The sequence below is a fragment of the Helianthus annuus genome, chromosome 15 (assembly GCF_002127325.2).
Source record: "Helianthus annuus cultivar XRQ/B chromosome 15, HanXRQr2.0-SUNRISE, whole genome shotgun sequence".
In the NCBI taxonomy this organism is placed as follows: Eukaryota; Viridiplantae; Streptophyta; class Magnoliopsida; order Asterales; family Asteraceae; genus Helianthus; species Helianthus annuus.
Genome location: NC_035447.2, coordinates 48,338,186 through 48,364,715, shown reverse-complemented (window position 1 = coordinate 48,364,715; position 26,530 = coordinate 48,338,186). Strand labels below are relative to the sequence as shown.

Below are 26,530 nucleotides of genomic sequence, written 5' to 3'. Positions count from 1 at the left end.
GAGTCGAGCATCGAGGACTTAGCTGGTAGTATCAGTTTTGTGAGTATATATGTCGTGTATTACGTTTATGCATGTGGAAATTCGCAGCACTTTTAATCTATCACACTATCACATATCAAACCTGTATACTCGCCAATACTTTTGTATTGACAAAGTTTTAACGTATGTTGCAGGTTTAGCCGAAGTTTACATCAAATCAAGCTAGGAAGTCTAGAAACTCATCTAAATTATAGGTTGTCGGATTTGAATTGTTCGAGAGGACAAGAAATCTGTGATAACTTATGTGATTGTATTGTTTGTTAGTATGGGATGACAAATGTAATAAATATTATCGCAATATAGTTGTTATGGATTCTCTTGAGCAATCTGATTCGCCTAGTGCCGCGCCCCGATGATTCCGCCATCGGTTGGGGTGTGACACACATAATTTGAAGTGAAAATTGAGTACATTCAAAATTGATGTCTGACCATCCAACTTACAAGAGAAACATATAAATAATGACAGAAATTCGAAATGGGCCACAAAAAGGCCATGGGCCAAACACAAGCCGAAAAACAAAATGCCTAAAACACCGAAAAAAACATAAAAAGATAAATAACTGATAGAAATAAGCGTTTTTTGGCCCGGACGCCTAAAACGGACCCCCGTAGCCCAAGTTAGAGCCATTTTAATGCCCGCTCCTCCACACTTGGACCCGCATCAAAGTCGAACCAAACCGAATCAAACAATCTGCAAATTGAACCAAACTTGTAAAACCCTAAATCAAACCTGCCAAGGCAAAGCTTATATGTTTATTGACAATCTATCCTAGATATTGGCGTTTAATTATTTAAAATTAAAGGGTTAAAAACTAATGCTCTTTGAAATTAAATGTTCATTGTTCAATATTATTTTGAAGGCTAACAAAGACAATTATATACATTTAGACATTTAAATTACTTTATACAAGTAGAATTTACCTTACAAAGCCTTGTACATTAAACATATGATATGATCTTCACGTTCTAGAATTTATGCCCATGCAGAAAATTTACGCCCCTGCATAAAATTGATGGAAAGAAGACGGTGAAAATTTAGATGGTGTTGTAACGCTTAACATATAACAAACTACATTTTGTTTTCCTATCACAGTTTCTTTCCATTTCGATTCAATATTTTTCTGTGATGTGGCTGAAAATGGTCATTTATAAAAATTGGTGTTTTTACGTTTACACAAAGAAAAATTAATATAATTATCTTATAATATATGAACCCTTTTAATATAATTAAAAAACGGAAGAATATGTAATTATGTTTGTACATACCTCTTCTAGTTTGGCCTCTATAAAGGAGTTGACATCTGTTCTTACATCACATATCCCAAAATCTGTATCTATTACTTTTAGCTGAGGGGTAGACACGTGTCCCTTGGTGAAAATTGTAATTGATCGGCAGTTTTTGATTTCTAAAGTATCCAAAGCTGACAATAAAAAAGCCCCCTTCCCTAAGCAAAATCCCTTGAGACTTGGAAGATAATCTAGCTTTAAGGAGTTTAGACGAGGTAAGATAATCTCATTTACTTTGGCATCCCATTCTTCTTCTTCTTCCTTCACAATTACCTCTATACTCCTGCATTCTCTTATACTTAGGTCTTGGAGTTGCACTAGACTACCAACCATGGAACATGTAAAAACATGTTCTAAGTTCGCACACCATTCAATAGAGAGAGTTGTTAGGTTTGGAAACTCCAGTTCCATCCATTGGTTGCTCTTCCATAAATACTTTAGATCCTCTACCCATTCTAACTTCACTTGTGTTAGGTTTGGAATTGGAACAAGCGTTTTTGATTCACTTGAACCACTCCCTTCCACTGCTACTACTTCAAATACCTCTTCTAGCCTATCACATCCTTTTCCTATAGTAATCTGTTGAAGCTTTACAAGTTGTGGCAGCGCATGAGATGGAATAATAGTCCTTCCAACATCTCTCTTCTCTATATTAATTTCTATCAGATTATGAAAGGATAAAGGCATCCCTATTGAAGATGTTGGGAATGTGGTCTACAACAATAAAAAAAAACACCAAGGCGTTTGTTATAGGTTAGATCCTTGCAAAGAGTCTGAAACAAGAAATTAATGCTTGCTTCTATCACTAATTCAACATATTTAATGCAGTTGATGGAAATCAATTAAGACATCGTAACTGATAACCATTTTAAACAAAAAGGTTTGCGTACCTGAAAGTTAAAGCCACTTTCAAGACTATGTTTGCCAAAGCTTGTGTGTATGTACTTGAGCTTTGGAGTTTCCAACTGACCAGATGTAAATGCCACCCATTGAGGGCAATCATTGATCATAACATTCACCAAAGAGGGACATCGGAAGTCATTCATTCCCAAGAAGAAACTCTTGAGCTTTGGTAGACGGTCAAGTTCAAGCGTCTCCAGATTAGGAAACACCACAACTTCTTCTTCTTCTGATGACGTTTTGTTTCCTTCTTTTACAATCACTTGTATTGTCTCGCATTTTTTTACTTTCAACTGTTTGAGATGACTGAGAGTTTTAAGAGTGGAGAATGTGAATATATGTGGAAGAAGGTCACACCCATAGATAACCACAGTTTTTAAGTTGGTGAGTTGAGGGACAGCTACAGTGGTACTGTTTTGTAGAGGTAGACTTGTTGGTGAAGTACCAACACCACTTCCTTCAAATACCCCCATCATCCTACTGCAATTTTCAATTTCCAGCTCTTGAAGCCTTTTCATTTGTCTTGCTGCATACCATGGAATTAGACTTGACAATGCATCACACCTGCTTATGTATAGCTTTGTGGGGTATTGGCACAAGGACCAATAAGAGCCGGTTACTTGAGCACTCTGCAATGAATCACAAATCATATTTATTATTATAATGTTCTTATATATGATCACTTTCTTTTCAATCTCAACAAAACAGCAACCAATTTCTCCCCACTCTTTCTTAGATACAAATACTACTTACTTATTTTCATTTTAGTATCTCCTTTCACAATACGTTTGATTCGTTTAATCAAGACATACCAAAGCATTTTATTATGATACCTGGAGGTGATCATGAATGGTATTAGTAACACTAGAAGAAATTTTGTTGCTCCTACTCCAACTATTCTTTTCATCATCGATACACTTTAGACATGGGAGATTTCGAAGCTCCAGGGTGTCCAAATGAGGAAAGAATGTGGTGTCTTGATAAGAAGATGCTGATGTAGATGTTGTAATTTCATCATCTCTTCTCGAAATAACTTCTTCCATACCATCACAACCATAAATATACACACTCTTTAAGTTGGATAAATATTTTGCCATAAGAGGAGACAACAAGTACTTTATTTTGGCACACCATTCCAAGTATATGTGTGTGAGGTTTTGGAATGGAAATTGCAAAGGTGGATGATGACGAATTAAGAATCTATTCGAATTGCACTTCCACACATGACTCATCTTCTTTAAAGACCGTAGGCGTATGCTTTGAAGGTAGGGAAGTAGTAGTGGCGGTTGAATTGTTGCTAATTGTCTACTACTTGTTGGACTATCCATATCAAACACCACCTCCTCCACCCTTTCATCTCCCAATAAATCAAGATGTTGAAGGTGATGACATGTGCGGAGAAGATAAGATGGGTATGTGACATCTGGAATGTAATCATCAACTTCTGGTATGACATTAATCTGCATGTAACATTAAATGTAATTAACATTTTAATTTCTTCATTTAACACAGTAAATATACTATAACATCAACAAGAATCAAATTGGAAACAATGGAGAAGGCTCCTAATTTAAACATATTAGTCACAATAATCTGCACGAAAAAAAAATATAATGTAATTAACGATTTAATCTCTTCAGTTTATACACACCCATACAAGAAACACTAGCGAATGTTCTCACAAATAACAAATCTTCAGATTTGGTTCTTATTAAAATAAATCATTTTCAATTTAATGGTGATAACAATTTATACCACGGCATGGAACGTTTTTGAGTTCTTTTATATCCCATGTACATGGTAAGTGAAAAACATATTTTAACAGAGGCATATTCGTGTTCGTTCATTTACTTTAACCGAACAAGAACACGAACATTTAATGAGCATATTTTTTGTTCGTGTTCATTTATTAAAGAAAATGAGCATGTTCGTGTTCATTTATGTTTGTTCGTTTAAAACATAAACGAACAGTTCACGAACGTAAAGAAACATAAACAAACTTAAAAGAACATAATTTAACAAACAATAAGCAACACAAATGAACATAATTTACTAAACATAAATGAACATCAAGTAAATTTTTATAAAAATTAGTGATTAATCACAATAAGTTTCATTGGAAACCCCATTTTCATTACAAGAATGCCCAATTAAGATAAATTCCATTGGAAACCCTATTTTTATTACTAGAAAGCCCAATTACCAATTAGTTATATTTATATAAGTAGTTAGAAAGTTTCTTTTATGTTTAATGTTTATAAAAAATACAACTACTTATGTATTTAAATTGAAACGAACAGAAATAAATGAACGAGCATAAACATAGGTATATAAACGAACATAAATGAACACAATTGAACGAACATAAACGGACGTTCACGAACTTAAATGAACAAACAAAATATGTGTTCATGTTCGTTCATTTAATTAATTAAATGAACAAAAAATTGCATTCATGTTCGTTTGTTTATTTAATTTAATTAAATAAACGAACATAAATTAACTTATCGCCGAACAAGTTTACAAACCGTTTACGAACGTTCGGTTCGTTTCCAGGACTAAGAATAACTTAAAACATAATTTAACTTTATTTTTGACATCATATAAACCATTTATGTTAGTTTTATCTGATAAAAATTGAAAGTTGGCGTACCTCGTGATTACTCTCAATCATTTTATTCGTTCTTTCTCTTTCTTCCAAAGCACCACTATTATGGGCCGAATGGTAAAAGGTAAGTGCCCCCAAATCAAAATTGGTTGTGGTAGGTGTGAATATATCTTTAAAGTTGGCACAACCTTCTATGTCAATGGTTTGTACTTCTTTAAAGCTGTTGACGAGGGTATGAGATTCATTTACGCCTTCAAACCTCCACAACTCTTTTAGCTTGCTTAATCCATTCCCTTCAACCTTTCTTAATCTGCTACTACTGTGTTTCCCCATTTCACAAACACTTTCGAAGTCGATGTTGAATAACACTTCAATGGAACCACACATGTAAACTACAACCTCTTCTAACTGATTCAATAATGGAAATGGATTTCTTGGAAAAAGATTTGTAAGCCTATCACATCCTCTCACTCTAACTTGTCTCAGCAGCGTGGAAACTTCATCTTTCTCACAAGTAGATTTTTGAAACGGCCATATTTGCTTCAACTTCTTCATCTTAGAAATATCTAATTTCTCCAACTTAGGAGTCACATCCTAAACAATAATTAAACCATGTCAGAACGGTAAATAGCATATAACATTAAATTGTAGTAAATTATTTATAGCTTTGGATATTATTAAGATAATGTATGTATGTATGTACCTCTTTGTTGAATAATGATTGCATTGGAGAAGTAGAAGTAGTATCTGGATAAATGCTTGTGAAGTTGGGAAGGCCATCAAGTCTTAGCTCTGTCATTTCTGGTAATTGGATAACATTGTCACACAAACTTACCATCTCTGGTAGATTCTCCAAAGACATAAACTTCAACTTCTTTAATGTTACTACTCCAACTCCACTATTCCTACCAATAAGTGCTTTCAAAACAGGGCACTCGGAAATTGTCAGCCGCTCAAGCTGCTTCAAACCATTTGCCACATCAACTGTAAAGAGGTATGCCAATTCTTCACACTTTGAAATATGAAGGAATCTTAACTGGGAAAATTTTTTATCCAATGAAACATCTTGAAGATGCATCATATACTTCACTTGTAATCGAAGTTCCTCTGTTCTTTCAAATAGGTCCCTCATATTGCATTCTTTAAGCTCGTTGCACTCAACAACAAGATTTAGTGTGTTTCTGAATGAATATTTTTCATTGTTTTTCAACTCACAACCTATAGATATCCTGAACCTTTCAAGGTTCTTAAAGGACATATTTTTCAGGTTAGGCTTATTCACAATGAACTCTGTCTCTAAAGCAAAAAGACCATGTGAAAGCTTCTCTAATTCGTCACAATTGGCAAGTGTAAACTTAACAGGGCTACCTTTTAAAGCTCTCATATAAAGCTCTTCAAGACTGTCCTTCAAGTCTTGTAATACACCTTCATCAATATTAAGGTCCACACATCCACTCAAATCTAACAACTTTAGCTTTTTCAGCTTCCCAATCGCTGATGGCAACTTTGTTATGTTACACTCAACAAGGCTCAGTGTTTCCAAGTTGCAAAGATTTCCAAGAGAAGAGATATCACCCGTCAACGAGCATGAACGGAGACATAGTGTTCGAAGTTTGGTTGAGTGTTCGAATGTCTTCGGAAGCACAGGAATACCCATATTCTCATAAGACACAACCTCAAGTTTTTTCATTATTTTGGCCATGTCTTCTGGAAACTTAGAGAGCTCATACCCATCCATTAAAATCAAAAGTGAGAGGCTTGTGTAGTTAATGTCTGAAGGAAATCCAGACATACCTGCCCACTTTAATAGAATTCTTTCATAAGGGTTTTTTGCAAGGCGCTTCGCTGATATGTTGTCGAGGTTGGCAATTGAAGCTTGTTTGACTTTTGAAAAATTACTTAAAACAAAAGCACGCACAAGATCATGCATTTTGACACACCCGTTCTCATCACTTTTGGTCAGCAAGTTTGCACGTATGAGATTCTCAACACAAATCTCCATATCGCTTCTCGTTGTTGCGAAAGTCTCGTCATCTTTAAAAATACTTAATCCCCATCCGTACCTTAACAAGTCCTCTGTACGAATATTGAAATCATCTGGAAATAAGCCACTAAGAAGAAAAATTGCTTTATCCTCGTCCTTTTCCAGATTTTCATAGCTCATCTTAAATATGCTATTTGTGATGCTTTTGAGGTCTTCAAGATCATCTCTCTCTAAACGCCGAAGTGCCTTTTCCCATGCCTTGACTATTTTGCCGCGAAGAGTTATGGCAATTGTCACTATGGCAATCGGCAGCCCACTGCATTTCTTCACAATAGCTTCTCCTGTTCTTTGACGTTTGTCATCATCACCACCCGAAGGAAATGGTCCCAGAGTTTCAAAAAACAAAGTTGTTGCTTCTGTGTCACTTAAAACACGTACTCTAAAAACAACTTGAACCCTCATATTATGGCAAACATCTTCAAATCGTGATGTAAACAACAACTTGAACCCATTTGGTAGAGGACTTAGTCCAACTTTAGTGAGATCGACTTTCTTCCAAATATCATCCATTATTACCAAATTCTTCTTTTGGCCTTGTTGTGACTTCGCCTCAAACATCTTACGAAGACGATCAGCCCTCGCATCTACAGTTGTTTCATCTAAACGCTCACCACTGTATTCTGCAATAGCTTGTTGAAGAGATTTTAGGTCGTTGTTTTCCCCAATAACCACCTTCACGACCCAATCGAATGTTCCTGAATCTTCCACAGCCTTCTTTAGCTGTTCCATCATTGTGGTCTTGCCGACACCAGCCATCCCACATAAAGCAATCATCTTTTGGGACTCGTTATTTGATTGAAGGGCTTGCAGTGCATCATTGAATACGGAAACTCTGGACTCGAAGTTGTTTTGGGTACCCATAGGAACCGGTGCAGAGGTGGATGACCCAATAGGAGTAGAACGAACCTCAGCAAGAGGTATTTTTTCATGAGTAAACACGATGTTGGATTTTTGATTTTCGAGATCTTTTATCTCCTCGAGAATACCATAAGCCTGTTTTCCTACTTTGTATCTCTTTGTCACGTTGAAGCATCCGGTTGCTTCTATTAAATTACGTTTTTCATTTAAATTTTCAACTTCTTTCAGCCATGGCTCCGCATGAGCAGGTACTACTTCTGTGTGTACAACTGCCTTGTCCTTTTCATCTTGAACTTCTTTCCTTGTGACTTCTAGTTGATCCATTTTCTTGATCATATCCTTAACATACTTTGTTGAGGATACCAAGAAACCCAAGTGTTTCTTAACAGGGACCAACAAAGATTCAACAATAGGACCGATAATTGGACTAACAAAATCCATTTTCCAACACTGCAGTTTAATAAGCACAATAAAAAATTATCAGTAATAACATGCATGAAGTGCAATTACCAAAAGCAGAAGTTACTCGTGTATTCATGACTCCATTAATTTACATATTCTTTTTCATTATATAAAACTTTAATTTAAGATAGATGGTTACCGTCTAAAATGTTGCCTCGCATAATGGTAACAAGACAAATTATTTGGATTTTATATCTCTATACTAATAAATAAAAATGGGAGTACAATTGGCTCATTTCTAGAATATCCACTTAGTATTCTGCTACTTGTCAACTCCATATTTTTTCACTCTTTTTTATTATTTACGGTAAAAAGCTAGAAATCTATTTTTTATATATTTCTCATTAGTAAACTAATACATCGATATTTATAGTATCTTTTATGTTTTTGTTACAGTTATTAGTAACATGTATGACATTATTTAAAGAAGATCACCATAAAATCAAGTATTTTATTTTCTTTAATTTGAGTATAATCTTGCGTACATTAAAAATAACACACAAAAGTTGATGCGTTGTGCGAATAACATGTGTAATAATCATATAAGTTTAGTAATAATTTGTATAAGTTACTTAATTATGTGTTCGTGAACAAGCTCATTTCCGTGAACAAACACGAAAATAAAATCTCGTTCGGTAAGTGTTCATGAACACATTTATTTCCTTAGCGAACGAACACGAACAAGGCCTCGTTCATGTTTGTTCGATTCGTTTACAACCCTAATCCTGAGACCTAAACATATGTAAAAAAATGAAAAGGAAAATGGATCTCATTTCAACATGTGGTTGGTAAAACGTGACGTCTTGAAAAAGTCATGAAGAAGTTACGTTATTATATACAAAAGACAAGTTATTCGAACAAAATTTACCTCAAAGCGTATATAAAGATAAAAACGACAACCACACATTATAGCATGTCGGTTTAAACGTAGACGAGATACACGTCGCAATGGTGTTTTTAGAGATGAGCCGACCGATTTTAAAACAGAAAGCTTTAAAAAAGTTTAAAGCAATCGGTCGGTTTTAGAAACAATGTTACGAAAATTCACATCGAGACATAGGTAAAACAACTCGTGTGAATCATTAATATTAAAAAAACGAAACCCACAAAAAAATCCTGTAACATAAAGTTTGTTAAAAACTCAAAATAGCAACTTTTTTAAAGTTTTTACTGCATTTTGGTGTGTCCATGGTTGTTCGAATAGGCTAGGTTTAGCCTTGTGCTAAAGCAGTGGGTTAAAGGAATGAATCATGTCCAATCGCTAGGGTATGTTAGCGATGGGATGCCCATTCGCTAAATGGGTTAGCGATTGAGTCGGTCGCTAACATGTTGTTAGCGATTGAGCTCAATCGCATGATACCATCTAGGGATTGAGTGAGTCATAAATCATGAAACTCAATACACAGACATGAGGGTTTGAGCGATTGAGAATGTGTGTGAGACTTTGAGAGGAGAGCACATATGTGAGTTTCAGATGATTAACAATTTCTTTGCCGATGAGATATGTTACCCACCACTACCAAAAAAAAACGCTGCCCACCAACAACAACGACAGATCTCCACTAACAGATTAGCTTGGCCTTTGATTCGAGGTTTGTTAATCGCTGCCACCAAATCCTTTTTAATGGAACTATTCATTTGCAGTGGCGAAAGATTCGAGTGATATATATGAAGATTTTAGGGCTTCGATGGTAGATAAAATATTCTGTAGTGGTGAAGAAAAACGATGGTGGTCGGTAACCAGCTCGACTTTCCGGCACCTGAAAATTGCTGGTTTAGATTTGATTTCATTTTGTTCGACGACTTTACCTGAGTCTGATTTTCCAGCAACCTGCAAATTTGGGAGGAAAATAGGGGTTTGCTTGCTACAGCATTAGATCTGAGGGAGATCTAGGGAGCATTGAGGAATCTAGAATGAGGATGTAGTGAATCGAAAGAGGAGGAAATCTAGGAAGCATTGGTGGCCGTTCACCGATGATGATTCAGGTTTCCGTCTCCTTGCACAGGAAAGAGAGAGGGGGCGTTTGGGATTGAGATAACGAAGTTAAGCAAGGGTGTTCCAAAATGACGAAATTACTCCTTACATGAGGGGCATGTGAGGAGAGCTAACATAAAAGTTAACTGTTGTTAATTGTAGGGACGAGACATGTTAAAATTTTAAACGTCATACCCTTGGACTTTAAAAGTTTTTAAAATGGATGAAACCTGATTTTTGAACCAAACCAGACAATTTGTTAATGAAGTCTTAATAATTTGTTAATTACAAAGTTTGGTTTTTGTAATAAAAATAAATTATCATGTTGTTACAAAATTTGTTAATGAAGTCTCAATAAATTTAACCCTAAAACTCCGTAAATGTATAAATGATAAATAATATTAGTCAATTTTACTGTAAGTTTCGTAAAATCTATTTGATACCAAACTAAACAAAACATTCAAATATAATTAATTCAAATAAATAATATTATAAATAAGAAGGAGCTTAAACTAAATTATCCAAAAGATATTAAACTAATAATATTTAGTAGATTGGTTGTCTATAATATAAGATATTAAACTAAATAATATTTACTAGGATGGTTATCTATAATTAATTAGAAGATATTAAACTAAAATAATAGAGATGGTCTAATATGATAACAAGTGTTCCTAAAGTAGTTTCTTTTATTATATAGTAAAGATACCATATATTTTGCAAATGTGTTTTATAAAATATAAAAATAAAGAATATGACTTGTGCTGTAATCATATTATCAAACATATTATAACAATTACACGTGACATCCAATATTTAATAGGAGAGAAAGGCGAGAATTTTAATTTTTGGATGACCTACAAAGTGAGGAAGTCAACAATTGGGATTCATTATCAGAAACTAATTACGGGGTGATCGATTGAAAATCGTTGCCGGAAGTGGGGGACGGGGTGTTTTCCAAGGAAGCTGGGATGGAAGCAGGTAATAAAAATTTGAGAAAGGATTTTACTGGTTTTGACGACGGAAACCTGTCGTCGGAAGATGGGGACGGGGTCGACGGAGGTAACTCGGAGTTCACGGGGACGGGGGCTCATGAGAGGTTTCCAGATTTTTCTCCGGAAGTTCAAGGTGTCGGATATGGTAAGTCTCCGGCGGGATATGATGGCGTCGAGGAAGGGTCTCCGGCCAGCAATGATGTCATCGAGGAAGATAAGCAGTTGAGGGACTTCAATGGTTTTAGTATCTCAAAAAAATCAAATGGTTTTTGGAAACAGAAGAAAGTATGGAGACGTTGGGGAATATGGGTTTTTCGAGGATATTGGAAGTCAACCAAGGAGAGTATTTTGAGGTGTACGGAGGATAAGGTTAGCGGCGATGTATGGTCTTGCTTTAAACATAACTGTTTTACTGTAAACCTAAAAAACATTGGGCTTAGTAAAGGTTTCAAGAAAAACAGAGAGCCCAATAATAAAAAAATTATTGTGGAGGAGGATGGTGGGCTTGTTAGGCCCAGAAAAAGGATGAGACAAAATGACTCGTTCGAATTAAATGAAACAATTGGTATTCAGGAGGATAGCGACTACAGTAAAGAACAAGAGGATTGCGACGTACCAAATATGGGAAATGAAGGAGATTATGAAAATTGTCAGGATAAATCTAGTGGTAGCAGGAAGGAAACAACGGACGAGATGGTAGAAGATTTAAACTTGCAGCCAAACGAGGAGGAGGAGGATAATATAAATTTGGAGATGCACGTTACATCCGTTATGGGGGGCATAGTGGGAGTTGACCTTCAGAACCATGAGCCTTTAATAAGAGAAGTGATTAGGGAAGAAGGAATTCAAAAAGAAGATACATGAATTTTCTTTCTTTAAACATTAGAGGTTTAGGAGAGGGGCAAAAAACAAAGGAGGATTGATAAAAAATTTGAAACGTGAGAATGGTATGATTTCATCGCTTTACAAGAGATACAGTTTAGTGACGTTTCAGGTATCGAATTCGAGAAATTTTGGGGAGTTGACAATTTCGAGATGGATCACGTGCCGACAGTCGATAGATCTGGAGGGGTCGTTAGCATGTGGGACCCTAACGTGTTCAACGTACACGATTCAATAAAACATCCTAATTTTTTATTATCTTGGGGACCTTAAAGGGGAGCAATATAGCTATTAATGTTATTAACGTGTACGCTCCGCAAAAAGTCCCTTAGAAAAGGTCCTTTGGGATGACATTGGGGTGGGGGATGGGTTGTTACCCGGGGTAGTGAGTGATTTACTATAAATGTCAAATCTCTTTGTCTCTATTGCTTTTTATACCTTCCAGACCTTTTCATCACATCACCTCCCAAAATGAAATCCCTTGTCTCATCTAACTCTCAAACTTGTTCACCACCATCATCTTCAAAAACAATCAAATCTGAAAAGAGTTGGTTCGTCGGTGGCAGAAGTCGATGGTGGGAGGTGGTTGGTGGGAGTTGTGCAGTGGCGGCATTTAGAGGCGGCTCAAGGTGGAGACGAAGAGGGAACCACCACATACGGCGGCAACAGTGCTGTGGTGGTGGTCTTCCCTCATATCCTCTGATCCCCCTCCCACCTCAAAAAACCCACACACTCCTAATGTGCAGCCGCACCCCTTCCCCCCTGTACCCCCTCCTTCTCCGGCGACAAGACCGGCGGAGCCAGCAACGACTCCGGCAACTGTCGATGATCTCTTTTTCTGGTGTTCGGGTGGTGTTGAATGGCGGAGATGAGGAGGGTCATGGGGTAGCGATTGCGACGTCGGTGGGAAGAACCACCGTTGCATTCTTTTGATCTGGGTATGCTTTTGATTTGGGGTCTTGTGGAAATATGCATTCTTTTGATTTTTTTGCTAGGTTTTCTTTTGATTTTGGGTCTTGTGAAAATATGCATACTTTAAATGAAATTTGTTTCTGATGGTTGCAATTACACAAATGGCTTTAATGAAATTTAATTTTCGGTCTTGTGATACTGACGGTTGCATTCTTAAAATGAAATTTGATTTTTGGGTCTTGTGATACTGATGGTTTCATTCTTTGAATGAAATTTGATTTTGGGTTTGTGATACTAATGGTGCCCGGGGTTTGGTGGCGATGGTCCCGGTGGTGCCGGTGGTCTTTTGTTCCATCCCGGCAGTGCTGGTGGTCTTTTTGTTCCATCTTGGCATTAGCCCCATGGTGAATTCTGGATTGATTATACCTTTTGTTTTTTGTACATTGATTTTTTGTGTTGAAAATAAAGATACGGGGTGGTGCCCCGTGGTGCCGATGGTGCCTGTTGGTGTCGGTGGTCCCTGTAGCGCCGGGGGTGCACATGGTTTGACTGATTATACGATTTACAGGTGGTATTTATTTCTGTTGTTCGATCGAAAAGTTGTCGAATTTGTTGAGTTTGTCTGCTACTTTTTAGTGGATCGGGGAGTGAGTTTTTGTGTCGCTTTGGCAATGATAGTACAAAACAATTTTTTTCTGACAATTGATGACGATGGCGTGACAAGGACGACGGATGGTAGGTTTTTGAACCTGCAACCCCACTTTGCAGCCTTAATTATTGGAAACTTTGAGCCAAACCCCGTTTATTTTTCAAGATCCACACATTGTTTTTATTTTTTGTTGTTGGGATATATATATATATATATATAGGGGGAAGATCATGCGAGAACCACCTCTTATTGTGAGAACCGCGAGAATCAATATGAACACACCAAAAATGCCTAAAAATAGCGATTTGAGCATAAAAATATAAAAAAAATTTAGATTTTTTTGATTTTTTTAGGTTTTTTGTGGGTTTAGTTTTTAGCATTTTAGCTTTGGGGGTTTGGGGGGGGGGGGGGTTTAGGTTTTTGGGGGTTGGGGGAGGGGGATTTAGGTTTTTGGAGGGGGGTTAGTTTTTTTTTTTTTTTTTGGGGGGGGGGGGGGTGGGGGTTTAGGTTTTTTTTTTTTTTTTTTTTTTTTTGGGGGGGGTGGGGGTTAGGTTTTTTTTAGGTTTTTTAGCTATTTTAGGTTGTGTTTACATTGGTTCTCAAGGTTCTCACAATAAGGGTGGTTCTCGCATGAGCCCCTCCCTATATATATATATATATATACATATATATATACATACATATATATATATACATATATATATATATAGGGAGAAGATCATGCGAGAACCACCTCTTATTGTGAGAACCGCGAGAACCAATGTGAACACACCAAAAATGCCTAAAAATAGCTAAAAATCACACAAAAAAAATTTTTTTGATTTTTTTAATATTTTTTAGGTTAAAATCGCTACTTTTCGAAGCAAAAAAAAAAAAATTTTAATTTTTTAAAAAAAAAAAAAAAAATTTTTTTTTTTTGCTTCAAAAAGTAGCGATTTTAACCTAAAAAATATTAAAAAATCAAAAAAAATTTTTTAGATTTTTTTTTGATTTTTTTAGATTTTTTTAGATTTTTTTAGATATTTTTTAGATTTTTTTAGGTTTTTTGGGGTTTAGTTTTTAGCATTTTAGCTTGGGGGGGGGGGGTTAGGTTTTTGGGGGGTGGGGGAGGGGGGTTTAGGTTTTTGGGGGGGGGGGGGTGGGGGTTAGGTTTTTTTTAGTTTTTTTTAGGTTTTTTTAGCTTGGGGGGGGGGGTTAGGTTTTTTTTTTGGGGGGGGGGGGTTAGGTTTGGGGGGGGGGTTAGGTTTTTTTTGGGTGGGGGGGGGGGTGTGGGGGTTTAGGTTTTTGGGGGGGGGGGGGTGGGGGTTAGGTTTTTTTTAGGTTTTTTAGCTATTTTAGGTTGTGTTCACATTGGTTCTCAAGGTTCTCACAATAAGGGTGGTTCTCGCATGAGCTCCTCCCTATATATATATACATATATATATGTATATATATATATTTTCTCAGTCAATGATGATACACTCACTGAGTCGTGATTTCTGGGTGAGTTCGTTTGTTAAGATTCTCAAATTTCGTAAACCCGAAATCGGGGTCGGGGGCGTAAAAAGATGTTCGGCGTAAAAAAAATTTGTTTTTTGTAAAAAAAATATAAAGAAGTCTTTTCTAAAAATTTTTTTGTAAAAAAAGAAGTTTTCGTAAAAAAGTTTAAACCCGAACAAAAATTTTTCGTAAAAAGGTTTTCGTAGAAAAAAGTTTTCCGTAATAAAAAGTTTTTTTTTAAAAGAATTTGCTTTGTAAAAACAATTTTTCGTAAAAAAATTGTTTCGTAAAAAAAAAGTCTTTCGTAAAAAAAAAAGTCTTTCGTAAAAAAAGTTTTTCGTAGAAAAAAGTTTTTTTGTATAAAAAGTTTTCCGTAAAAAAGGTTTTTCGTAAAAAAAATTGTCCGTAAAGAAAGTTTTTTCGTAAAAAAATTGTCCGTAAAGAAAGTTTTTTTGGGGCGTTAAAAATGGTGGGTTAAAAAAACGGGGCGTTAAAAATGGTGGGTTAAAAAAACGGGGCGTAAAAAATGGCGGGTTAATAAAACGGGACGTAAAAAATGGCTCGTAAAATCGTTTTTTTGTAAAAAAATCTTGATTTTTTTTTGTAAAAGAATCTGATTTTAAAATGTTTTTAATAAAAAGTCTGATTTTAATAATAAACAATTAATATAATAAGATAAAAACAATAAATACAATAAGACAAAAAGAAACAAATTTATTAAACTACCATTTTAAAATTAAAATATTAAAAACATAATAAGATAAAAATAATTTAATATTAGTTTTAGTTACTTTTATCTATAAATCTCCAAGATCCAATGGTTAGAAAATGGTTATCACAGTTTTCGCAGCTGAAGTTGGTTTTCATTTTAAACATCCCTGTATACAATAATAACTTTCCCACATACATAGGAGGGAGTTTACATAAAGACTTCTATTTGAGAATATGCATAATGAAGATAAAGTGGTTTACAATTAATTTATATTCATTTTTATTATTGTTTTTAGTTTTGTTGATATTCCTTTTCAACGTTTTATAGTTATAAATATTTATATATATAATATCTAAGACGTCATCCGGTTCGATCGGTTAAACTAGCATGCCAATAAGACGTCTGCTTTATTGTCCGATTTGGTTATGAAAACCTTGATATTCTTATCATTGGATCTTGTTGTCTTGTAAAATTCATCTGATTATGGATCTTGTGTATTATACTATTAGTGTCTTAACTCATTTGTAGTTTGTAGTTAATTAATATAGACAAGCAAGGAAATAATAGATGAGGTTGAAAGTTACGCAAGATCATATGCTTATCATCAATGGCATTGAATGATTGACATAATCTCGCTAGTAGAATCGAGGGTATAGCCTCTACCAATTTATACAAATAAATATAATTTATCTAACAAAGATCAACACAAAGAAAACTTAATTCATATACCTAATAGCAGATAGCAATATTTGTGAATTACCAAGTAAATGAATCTATACATAAAAGAGAGTACCTTTGTTACGTAGTTCGATCCTCTGATTCTTGTTTAGTTTTGTGAAGAAAAAAATATGAAGTATGGAGGAGAAGATGGGAATACAAGTCCAAGTTATATAGAAGAATGGTGGTTATTGTAAGCTGTAGCTTTAAAATTTCCCCAATATTAAATTATATTTCTCATTATTAAATACAAATAATTTTAGTTTCTCAGATCTCACAGCTATAGCAGATCGATGAGAAAGTCAACCCATTATTTAAATTTGAGTTAATTACACATATGGTCATGTGGTTTGTAAAATTGAATGTTTAATCCTTAACCTTTTAAAAACACTAGTAATCGCTACTGTTTAGTCAACTGTAACATCCTAACATAAATAAGCAGAAACCAGTTTCAAGATTTGAAGTTAGAACATATACATTTTCCCCTTAATTTTATTTCTTCTTTTTTTTTTTTACAAAATATTACAATAATGGCATAGTGTGACAGATCTTCTTAAGGTATCTTTTTTTTTTCGAATTTATGTATATCCGTCAAGAACTGGTAGGGTTTAATTTAGTTAGGTTAAATCGAAGGGGAGGGGAAGGTTTTGGATGTCGCGCATGTAGTCCCAAATGAGACCGGGTGATCCTTGTATTCAGAATGATTCTGCTGATCTCTGTAGTTGTAGCTCTACCATTTTTATTTGTTTCTTTGTGGTTTGTCAGTTTGGGCCTAGAAGTTGGTGATGATGAAAGATGATGAAGTTGGGGATTTGGTGAAGGATGAATGTATTCAAAGAATGGTTCTCAGGTTGAAAAGCTATTAATTGGGTGTAAAATTATAGATATGATATGAGAGGAAGAAGATTGGAAGTTTGATGGGATAATTGAAATGACATTAATGTCCTCGTATGCAAGCCTTGTTGATTGTATAAAAAGATCAAATAAGAAACGCGATGTGTAGTCTGTGAAGAATCTGTGGAGTCTTGCGATCATCTGTTTGCGTCGTGTAGGATTGTGCAGGCGATTTGGGAAGAAATTTTCAAATGGTGCCGAATTTCTACACAGTTCTTCTTTTGCGCGAAGGATGTGCTTGATTACCACTCATTGTCATGGTTCTAGAAGATGGCAAAAGGTCGTGTATTCGGTTGTCCAAATGGCGATATGGTGTATTTGGCATGCACGTAATGAGGCATTTTTCAATAATAAAAGGGTGGCCGTGGCGAACGTCGTGAATAAAAGGGTGGCCGTATCGCTTACCTAGGAGAATTGGTGCATGTTTGATTTACTTAGTATGAATGTGTAAAATCTTTTTGGTGGATGTAATATTTGGTTAACTGATGTTAACATGTGATTTATATAATAAATATCTTTTGTTGGCCATTCAAAAAAAAAAAAAAAAAAAGAAAGAAAGAAACGCGATGTACGCGTGCATCATTCTACACAACAGGATTTTAGAGGATGAAGGCCGGGAAATAGTTGAATATTATCCCGAAGAGACCGAATCAAATAATGAAGACATTAGTGACGAACAGAGAACGCAAATGTGACAACCCTCACCAAACCAGGTATCCGTACGATTAATTTATATTTAATTACTGCTTAATTACTGTGCTTACTTACAGTTGTAAATAAACTTCTACATGATTTCTGGAATATATATAACCATGCCTCATACTATCTTTGCTGTTACTCTATTATTTACATACCGAACTTTAGTAACAACCTTGATGCACAAAAGCACAGTAGCACAATGAACGGATAACCCATTTAACACGCTGATATAGCTAGCACCAGGCAGACACTGCCTCTAAGGCCTGTATGAGCCAGAGATAGTTTACTACACCTGTGGAAAGTGTAGGGAAGTGAGGATTGTAGAACTGCGTCACTAGGTGATAATTATAGTGACCGGATGTGCCTAAAGCGTACTTTAAGTACAAAATTCAGCACTTTAAATAAAATTCAGCATTAAGCTACCTAATAAAGTGCCAAAACATGAGGAAAATATTACTAGACACTTTTCAAAGTGTCGGGAATAAATTGTGTCACCAAAAATAATAATAACGACACTCTAAAGCCTTGTTAAGCACTTTAACGGATCACTATCCAACCGAACAACCGGACTTTATCCGGAACATAAAAATATTGTCATCAACATTGTTTTTCTTTTTCTGAGCCAGTTAGGGTCCCTGAACACCCTAACACCCGCTAAAATGCATAACATACTAGTAAGTGGTTTAACCTCCTAATCACCTAACTAATACTTAACACTTAGTTGGAATTGAACCAGGAGACCCCCCCCCCCCCCTAACCGAACTCGTCCCCAAGGGGACACCCTTGTCCTTTATTTGATTTTTATAATCTTGTTGTCTAATATCAAGTAGACATGAGATCCTTTGGTTAAACTTGAAAGAAATGTCTATAAGTAACTAACCTAAACCCACCATATCATTTCACCACACAACTCAACAACACAATTCTTTCTCCCTCTCTTGCCCATTTCGGCCGAGAACCACCCACCATCCATCCATCATTTTCGATTTCCATCTTCCCATTCCATCTATCTACAAGTGTTAAGGATCTCATACGAGGAAGCTCGGTGCATTCGGATTGTGAAGGACCTCACCACATTGCTTTTATCCACCCGATTTCCGACTAGTTTCTTCCCTAGCCTTGAGCTAGTAGTAAGTGACTTTAAACACACTCTTGATCTATTCTAAAGTGGTTAAAATGAACTTTGTCAGTTAAGATTCATGAACTTACAAGATGACATGTTAAAAGTTTACAAAAGTGTTAAATGATTTGGATAAAAGCTATGAAGTTGTGTAAAACTTGTGAGACTTGTTTTGTGGTGATTATTTAGTGCCGATCTATGTTGTGGTAGCTCGGATCATCATCTAACCCGGATTAGTCATGTTCATAGATCATGGCTTAGAGTATGTTAAAGTATGAAAAAGGGTTAAATGATGAAACTCTACTACACATTAGACATGAACTTGTGTAAAATCAATTTTCTTAAGAAATAGTGTTCTAAACTAGTAGATCTACGGATCTACAAGTGGTATTTTCAAAGGACCAATCGTCAAACGAAAACATACTTTTAAAACCGAATCTTTCATGAACAAGAGTGATTTTGTAAACACACAAGTGCATAAACACTTGTGTAACACAAAGTTTCGACAAAAGAACTACTTTCGTAAATATTGACAAGAAGTTGTAAAGACGAAACTTCTTTAAAAACATGATTTTCAAGAAACCAAATTGATCTATACGAAGATCCCCTAAAAATAATGGAAAGATTACTACATATTTTGGATAAACCACAAGTTCATGTATTTTCGCGATTTATATATTTTTTTGACTAGTTTGATGGTTTGGATATTGTTGTTGTTGAAAGAGAAAATTTTTGATTTGGATTTTAAAAGAAAATGATACGCTTGAAAACGTGGCCACCTCCAGTTACAGGGGAAACTCTGGCGAATTTTTTTCAAAAACCTAACACTTGAAAAATATTTTCACCACAAGTGTTATAAATATATTTCCAACTTGTTTTCAAAATATAAATTTCGCCACGATTTTATTTACAAAATTTCTAAGTGCCGGAGGTGGGATTTTCACAAAATAAAACTGGATAAATATATATTTGATATATATATATATTTTTCATAACAACGCTTGTGTAGATTATTTTTTATGATTACTTTGTGAACTACACAAATATTATTTTTAGGGTAAAAATAATATTACCAAATGTTAACAATTCCAAAATAATACGAACGCCTTCACAATAATTATTTAAGTTACACCGGTAATTATTATTACCACCCGAACAGTTCAATGTAACTTACGTATTTTCAGAAAACACTCATAAATGTAGGATATTATTTTGGAAAAATATATGGATTAAAATATAATATTTTTGGGAAAAATATTTATATTTTGGAGTTAGAAATAAAATATATTTTAAGTGAGACTTAATAATATATTTCGAATTTTACGAACGCACATGTATTAAAGCCCCCATCCTTGAGAAGGAATATATTTACCAAATACTTACTAAGTGTAATTACGGAATAGTTGTCTAACTATTTCCCAAAGACATTAAACCTTAAACTAAGGCACGACCGTCCGTCTAATAGAAGTTAGTACGTGCAGGTCGTCGCACAGCAGATTGATCAGGAGATTTTCTTGATAGAGACGCACCACTGTGAGTTCATGTCCCCTTTTTCTCTTAACTGTTTTCAGTTTTCTAAACCGCGGGGGTGAAATACATGTTACTATGATTACAAGTGCTTTTTGCATGGTATGAATAGCGTAAGGAGGGTTATTATTTAGATCATGTGAGTGGGTAGGCGGAAACTTGAGGCCATTAATCCTCATAGTAGGACCGAGGGACTGTAGCAGTAGATCTATCTGGGTGTAGCAAGCCCAGCCCCAGGCCCAGCGTAACGGACCTCGGGGTGACTTTGTACCCAACGCAAAATATGCTAGGTTTGAGTCTTCCTACTTGCACTTCACACATATCAATGGCCTTGCAAACCATTGGTGATCTCTTTTTCCTTATTTGCTACATACCAGGATTTTATACTTACAAAGGTTTTACTTACTCACTACACATGAACTTGCTCAACAATTTTTGTTGATTTTTCCAACTTACATGTATTTCAGGTAATTAAGGATCTCGCATGGTATGCTACGTTTTCACACTGCATAAGAGAAATAAGGTCATCCAAGTTTAGGGGTCGTGGCTCTTGCCTGGACGAGCCACCGCTCTTAAACTACGTCTGCCTTATGTTTGTGGTTATGAATTCTGAACAATGTTTTTATGTTATTAGGTTGTAATCTCCGTTGCATGTGTCGGTACTTTAAAACAATGTTGTGGTACTTTTACTTTGAAACTTAAATCAATGGATGATCTTGCATGGTTTTATTTTCATATAGCTTTGTTATGATTAAGCTATGGTATTAAGAAGTCACGACAAATTAACCACGCTTCCGCAAAGCCAGGGTGTGACAGCTTGGTATCAGAGCTTTGATTGTAACCCCCGTCAAAATTGACCCGTTTCAAAATCCGACCCGTTTTAGAAAGACGGATCCTAGCCGTTGAAACCTTGAGAATATATTCTAATTTACAACTCTCGAACAATTCCAATCAAGAGATTACCCTAATCCGTTCAAAAATCGGGAATTCGTACGTTAAATCAGTAAAATACCCAAAATTTGGGTTAAATCAAATAATTATAATATATATTATTATTTAATAAATAAATTAACACTTTAATTAATTAAATAAATTAATATTTTTTTTATTAACTAAATAAATAAATAATTATAAAAGCTTGGTTCATAGTTAATAAGGTTAAACTAACTTGGTTAGTTAAAAACCTTAAAAGGAATTAAGTTAAACCTTTAGAATGTTTATTTGTTTTCAAAGAAAAGCACCAACTGAGTTAGAAAACTCAGTTAGTTACAGTTAGGTCAGTTAAAAAAAGGGGATCCTTCTTTAAAGGATCGACCCTTATAAGACTAGAACCCGCGCCTCTCACACCAAACACACACGCATTAACCACACGGCTGGGAATGCCACATCCAAACGATTTTGGAAACATATTAATTTTATACACTTTTTCCTTTCTTCCACTTCTTTCAAACAAGTTTACCGCCCAAACAGTTGACTTCCTTCTTCAAAATAAACGAGTTTCCATAACAGTGATTCAATCACCGTAATATCCTGTCAATCACACGATCATTTCCTAAACCCACGAATTCATTTCTTAATTCGGTTCAATCATAGATTGTTTCCGAATTCGTGTTGGCCTATAAATACCGTGTCCCTCCTCACCAAATTCACACCTTCATCATCATCTCGACACCTTCACATCACCTCAACCATCTCGACATCACCCCCCCCCCCCACTGTCGCTACTCGCCGGAAAGAGGAACCGTCGCCGGAGCTCGCCGGAGAAGACGGTGATACCGGTAACCCCTCCGACCTTCTTTTTCGTTCTTCCTGTGTTCTTTTATTTCTGTTATTATTACTATTATTATTATTATTATTGTTTTATATTATTATAATGATATAAAAGAAAAATTATATGTTAAAATCAGTATTATTATGTAAATTCAATACTTTCAAATAATATTATCAGATTAAAAAAAATAATAATTCTTAACATTCTAGATTATCCTCTGAACTAACATTATTCTTATAATCAGTTTTATTATTATTACTAGTAATCATCAGAATTATTACTCTTATTATTTTTCTGAATCATCATTATTTTATCTAAATTAATATTATTATTATTATTTTTATTTTCAGAATTATTATTCCAATTATTAATCAAAATTATTATTATTATTATTATTATTATTATTATTATTATTTTGTTACTATTATTATTATTGTTATCATATTTAACCAGTAATAATATTATTATGATAAATTCAGTGTTTTATTAATAATAATAATCAGATTTATCAGTATTATTTTATTTATTTATATTAATCAGGAAAAATTATTAAAACCAGAATTGTTATTATTTTAAATATATATTCTAAATTATTATCAAATCTATTGTTATTAATTAGATTTATTATTATTATTAACCTATAATAATCCGAATTATTAATTTATAATTATTAAAATTATCGGAAATATTACATATAACATATATAAGATTAGTATTATTAAATATATACATTTAATTACAATATGTATAAAACAGAAATATCGTTAATAATATTATCAGATTTATTATTTCCAAATCATTATGTTAATTAGAATTATTATCATATGGATAATAATAACAAAATTATTAATGTTAACATTAATTGCTACAAATATTAAATTATAATGTTAATATTATCCTTAACATTATTTCAGAAATAATAATTAACATTATTATTATTATTATTATTATTATTATTACCACCCTTTTAGATACTACTATAAATTCCACTAATTTTATCATTTCCATATCTATTTAATTCACCAACATTAATTAACGAATTCTCAAACACAATAGGGTAATCTCTTGCAACAATCGGATCAAATCCACTCTCGTATTCTTTACCAAGAAACGCAACGCAAACTAAGGTGAGTATACATGACCCATTTTCTATTTTCCACTTTTGGGTGCAATATGTATTCTATATCAAACATCACAATCACATCAAACATTTTACGCACACTCTATCCTTGCCCTATGTGACACATTTTAATCATGTTAGACATGTTATGCTACCAGTCATGACTATGTGTTCATTAACTTCGTACAAGCCTCCCCTAACAATGGTAGCGCTATAGGTTGAGAAACGCCCCTCCCGTTATATTAACGGGTATTGTTAGGTTAAACTATGTTAAAACCACCCATACTCTTTTGGGTAGGCACGTTAATTGCGTTAAACTTTGGTTTGGACACGTAGAGTAACATCGTTTCGAGTATACTGTCAATATGATATTGTATTTCACATTTGGATATGAGCAACATTTTAAACACGTATTATGCTATGTATGAAAACTTGTATACTCGCCAACATGCTTTTGTTGATTTTATTTTAATACATATTGCAGGTTGAATGATCAAGAAAAAAAGAATCAAGCTAGGATGGACATTAGAAACCCACTTAGCATTTGATTTATTGTTGAATGTTATGTTTATTTATTTGGAACTATGTACCCCACTTTACAATTTATGAAATGAATTTAATATTTATTGTCACAATAGTGTTATGTTGTTTTGAGCAATTTGTTTGTCTCATCCCGATGTTTCCGCCATCGGTTGGGGTGTGACACTGATCATAGCGAACTAGGATTCCTTCTCGAGTCTAGACTATGATCACTAGGGCTCTCACGAAAACATTTTTACACTGCATACCACTTAAGTCCAGATCCAAAACGTTTTTATAAACAAATGTTGAGCACATTTTATTTATTATTTATAGGCTCAGTCTGGGAGGCTGAGGCACGGTCTGGGAGGCCGAGGCTCGGTCTGGGAGACCGAGGTAGTTGTCTAGTGGGACTAGGAAGAGCAGTCTGGGAGTCTGGGAGAATTGGCTAGTGGGACTAGGAAGAGCAGTCTGAGAGGCTGGGAGAATTGGCTAGTGGGACTAGGAAGAGCAGTCTGGGAGGCTGGGAGGCTAGTGGGACTAGGAAGAGCAGTCTGGGAGGCTGGGAGGCTAGTGGGACTAGGAGAACTATTTGATTGCTTAATTGGTGACTAATGTGTTTATCTAATTGTATGATTGACTATTTGTGCATATTTGTGTTTATGATACAGACACCATGGATTCATCAGGCACTGGTGAGTCGGACACTACAGACCCCATGCCCCTAATATCAGACGACATAGCCCCATCAAAACACGAGGTGTATAACTCAGCTACTACCAACACGGACAATGACGACTTCCAGCCATTTGCGCTGCCCGATGTCGTGGATGAGCCTGCTGATAGCCCTATCGCTGGAGATTCGCCGTTCGCGGTGATCCCTGCCCCTGTACCCCTTGCCGCTTACCCTATTGTTGATATGCCCCTTGACGTAGGCGCTGACGACGACTTGTTAATGAGGACCCACTCGAGGATGATATGGAGGGCGAGGCCCTTATTGCTGCCGGTGATCTCCTACATCTCGCTGATGCTCCTGCGGAGGAGGCACCCATCCATTCACCTGTCCCAGATTCCTTTGAGTTAGCATCTGCACCTTCACATGCGCAGGGAGTGCAGAATCATTCGCACAACCCGGACCCTGTTATGGCATCATACACTGCACCTGCCCCTGCCCCTAGCTTTGAGCTTGATCATGACATTGAGTTTATCCAACTAGATCAGCCCGTGGTGGATCCCGTAGCCCCTGTGACCCAATGTTTGCTGACCCCGCAGATTCTTGAGAAGAAGCCTTACGATCCGGAGCCTGCAGTGGCCCCCGAGCCAGTAGTTGCTCCAGACCCCGTATTCGAGTATGACCCTATTCATGCTGATGTACCCGCTGTTGATCCTTTGATTGATGATGTACCTATCGATGATCATCCTATTGTTGCTCTACTGTTGGAGGATGAGCATGCTGTTGATGCCCATGTTGATGCCCCTCACATTGCTGATATTCCTGCGGATCCTGTTATTGCCCCTTTTCCTGACCCTGTGCCTGTACAGTTCGATCATGCGCCTTTTGCGACCCATGTTGATCCTCGATACGCGCACACCCGAAATGGGTAGATAAATGATGACAATGGTTACCCACCTTTCGAGTTTGCTGTGACACTCTCTTGTGGCTCCTGTTTCAGCCCCTGTTTCGGTTCCTATGCATGCACCCTTGTTCCCACACTCACCACTGATGCTCACCACACCGTTACATGACCCGGAGCCTGCACTTGAGCCAGCTACTACACCATTTGGGTCGGCTTGATGTTGCGCCTGCTGAACCTACACCTATACGTGGTCACGATCCTGTTTCTTTTTAGTCTGTCAGACGTTGCACCCCTTATACCTACCTACATCAGGCAACCCCCCTCATTTGTGGAAAGGTTCGTTTTCCCTTGTGCAAATCGACGTCCGTTGCGCCCGCGCCTAGTAGGGATGCTCCAGGCCGCACCACTTGCTACATTCACCTCTACAACGCTCCATAAGCCGATTTGATGGTCCCTATAAATGCACTATGCTAACTATAAACCCTTACCATTTCTCGCATTGTGAAAAACACACACAGGATAAGTTGCTCCTGTAACATCAACTGCAGTTGAGGATATGAGTCGCGGAACGTTGAAGCTTGAGCTGACACCACAAAGGGCAACGTCAAATGCAAAACATTACATAACCAAAAACATGAGTTAAGTGTCTACATCACAAGACAGCGTATTGTCTGAAAATTTTAAGTAAAACACCACGTTCTCCACCAGCATGCCTTGATCCACCACATACATCAGGATCCCTTTTATGCTCTTGACCTCTGATACTTCACCGTCCCCAGGATTT

At 35.8% G+C, this 26,530-nt stretch overlaps 1 protein-coding gene across 2 annotated transcripts; it reads right to left on the bottom strand.

Moving 5' to 3' along the window:
- Nucleotides 1-427: 427 nt before the first annotated feature.
- LOC110911509 (disease resistance protein At4g27190) lies at nucleotides 428-16,644 on the bottom strand. Of its 2 annotated transcripts, none has more exons than XM_022156137.2 (8): nucleotides 16,596-16,644; nucleotides 5,538-8,186; nucleotides 4,880-5,428; nucleotides 3,060-3,686; nucleotides 2,217-2,855; nucleotides 1,306-2,040; nucleotides 961-1,039; nucleotides 428-730 (listed from the first exon to the last, which is right to left on the bottom strand). In XM_022156137.2, exons 2-7 carry the CDS (start codon nucleotides 8,175-8,177, stop codon nucleotides 1,013-1,015), a joined length of 5,217 nt encoding a protein of 1,738 aa, XP_022011829.1. In that variant the 5' UTR covers nucleotides 8,178-8,186; nucleotides 16,596-16,644; the 3' UTR covers nucleotides 428-730; nucleotides 961-1,012. The 2 variants fall into 2 exon arrangements, with proteins under 2 accessions (XP_022011829.1, XP_035840454.1); XM_035984561.1 differs by lacking the exon at nucleotides 16,596-16,644 and adding an exon at nucleotides 10,008-10,293.
- Nucleotides 16,645-26,530: the final 9,886 nt, after the last annotated feature.

Coding starts and splice junctions, on each gene's coding strand:
- LOC110911509 (XM_022156137.2), bottom strand. CDS start 8,177: ATGGATTTTGTTAGTCCAATTATCGGTCCTATTGTTGAATCTTTGTTG. Junction 2,856..3,059: donor CCATTCATGATCACCTCCAG/GTATCATAATAA, acceptor GATTCATTGCAG/AGTGCTCAAGTAACCGGCTC. Junction 2,041..2,216: donor AAAGTGGCTTTAACTTTCAG/GTACGCAAACCT, acceptor TTATTGTTGTAG/ACCACATTCCCAACATCTTC.